The 1,761-nt window shown below is 41.2% G+C and overlaps 1 protein-coding gene across 1 annotated transcript; it reads left to right on the top strand.

The window, feature by feature from the left end:
* Positions 1-394: 394 nt before the first annotated feature.
* LOC109003945 lies at positions 395-1,031 on the top strand. The gene has a single exon (XM_018982296.2). It carries the CDS (start codon positions 646-648, stop codon positions 910-912), a length of 267 nt encoding a protein of 88 aa, XP_018837841.1. The 5' UTR covers positions 395-645; the 3' UTR covers positions 913-1,031.
* The last annotated feature ends 730 nt before the right edge of the window (positions 1,032-1,761 follow it).

Below are 1,761 nucleotides of genomic sequence, written 5' to 3' on the forward strand. Positions count from 1 at the left end.
TGGCAACAGTAGTATTATATTTTAGTACATAGAAGGTGGAGTTCAATCCTATTCGAAGTTTCACTCTCAATCCAGAGCTAACATATAAAAGGAGACTGATGTTGAGAGGGAGACGCATAAATCGATCGTAATTATACACAACATTTTTTACAATATATTTCATAACAAATCGTTAAATTAGAGATAGTTTTGTAAAATATTTTATAAAAATAATATTATTTTATAAAAATATCCTTATTTTATAATATTATTATAAAATATATCGTGCATACATAATACTCGGAGGTGGCAATCCGCGAAAACGATTTAAATTGGAAAACAGCGTGCGCATTTGTAACTCATGCCGACAGCATTATTTTAACTTGAGTGACAGAAAAAAGGCATCGAAAAAACCATTTGCTCCCCAGACCCCCAAAACCACCAGCAAATGGTTTAGTTTGATGGTTTCTCCAAAACTTCAGCTCCTTCCCAATGATTCGACTTTCATCACTCCCTCCCCATATAAAAAGAGGCCCCTAGCTCGATTATCCACATCAAGCACAAATCCTTCTCGGATCAGTTTTTTTTTCCTGCTACACAGAGTTTGCATTTCCTTTTTCTCTAATTTCGAGATCAAAGAACAGTCTTGTGAAGAGTAAGTAGAATATGAGTTCAACAAGCAGAGCTATTGTAGCAGCCAGCGTAGGAGTTGTGGAGGCCATGAAAGACCAGATGGGTATCTGCAGGTGGAATTATATTATAGGATCCGCTCAGCAAAACACGAAGACTCATCTCCGCTCGTTATCTCAGACTAAGAACCTCTCCTCTTCAACTTCCGCTGTGGTTTCAAGCAAAGCAAGAGATCAGAAAATGAAGAAGTCGGAAGAGTCTTTGAGGACAGTCATGTACTTAAGCTGTTGGGGTCCCAATTGAGTGGTCTGATCCGGTGATCTGAAGAAAGTCACGAGGCAGTGAGTTCGCCGAGAAAGCCGTTGCGTGAAGAAGTCCTAAAAGAATACATACGGTACATGTACTTTGTACATGGCAATGGCATGGGGGTGGGAAATGTCACGCCGTGCTGGTCATGAGGGGAGATGTTAGACTGGGTATAAAAGTGCATAGTTGATGCAGAAATATCTGAAATTGTAAACTGTAACGGGCAAATGCTCTGTTAATTACATTATACACAGATATTATATGTTGTCTTTCATGCATATGATTATTGTTGGAAAGTGATAAGTCGATCGAGTTTCTAAAAAGCTTACCTGATTCAATTCATTGATTGGTAACAAGTCTAAACATAACCACGTTTATTGATTTTTCCGCCCATTAAAAAAAAAAACTTAATCGATTTTTTTCAACCGGATCTAAGTTCACTCAAGTTTGTTTGAAAGTTTTGAACGGGTAGAGGTCCATTATCTTATACTCATGATACTAAGATAGACCCATTATCTTAGAAGTCCTGCAAGACCGGCGGGGTGACGAGCGACGCTCTCGATGACCTGATATGGTCGCGTGCGGTAATGGAGAAGTGAAAGTCCAGTATGGCGAAAGGCGGGAGGACACCCTTGAGTAAGTCCGTGCTGAAGAAGCCCAACTAGAGGAAGGGACCGCATGATCGTGGGAGGACACGTTGGGGAAGGGATCACCTCCTCAGCACAGAGGGCCCATGCCAGAAGGGCCCAGTATGAAGAAGTGTTTACCACTAGCAGGGCTGTCTCGAGCTCTAGGAGCCACTCGGAGGGGACGATCATAACCTTAAGTGAGAAGGATGAACAGGGC

The sequence above is a fragment of the Juglans regia genome, chromosome 1 (assembly GCF_001411555.2).
Source record: "Juglans regia cultivar Chandler chromosome 1, Walnut 2.0, whole genome shotgun sequence".
NCBI lineage: Eukaryota > Viridiplantae > Streptophyta > Magnoliopsida > Fagales > Juglandaceae > Juglans > Juglans regia.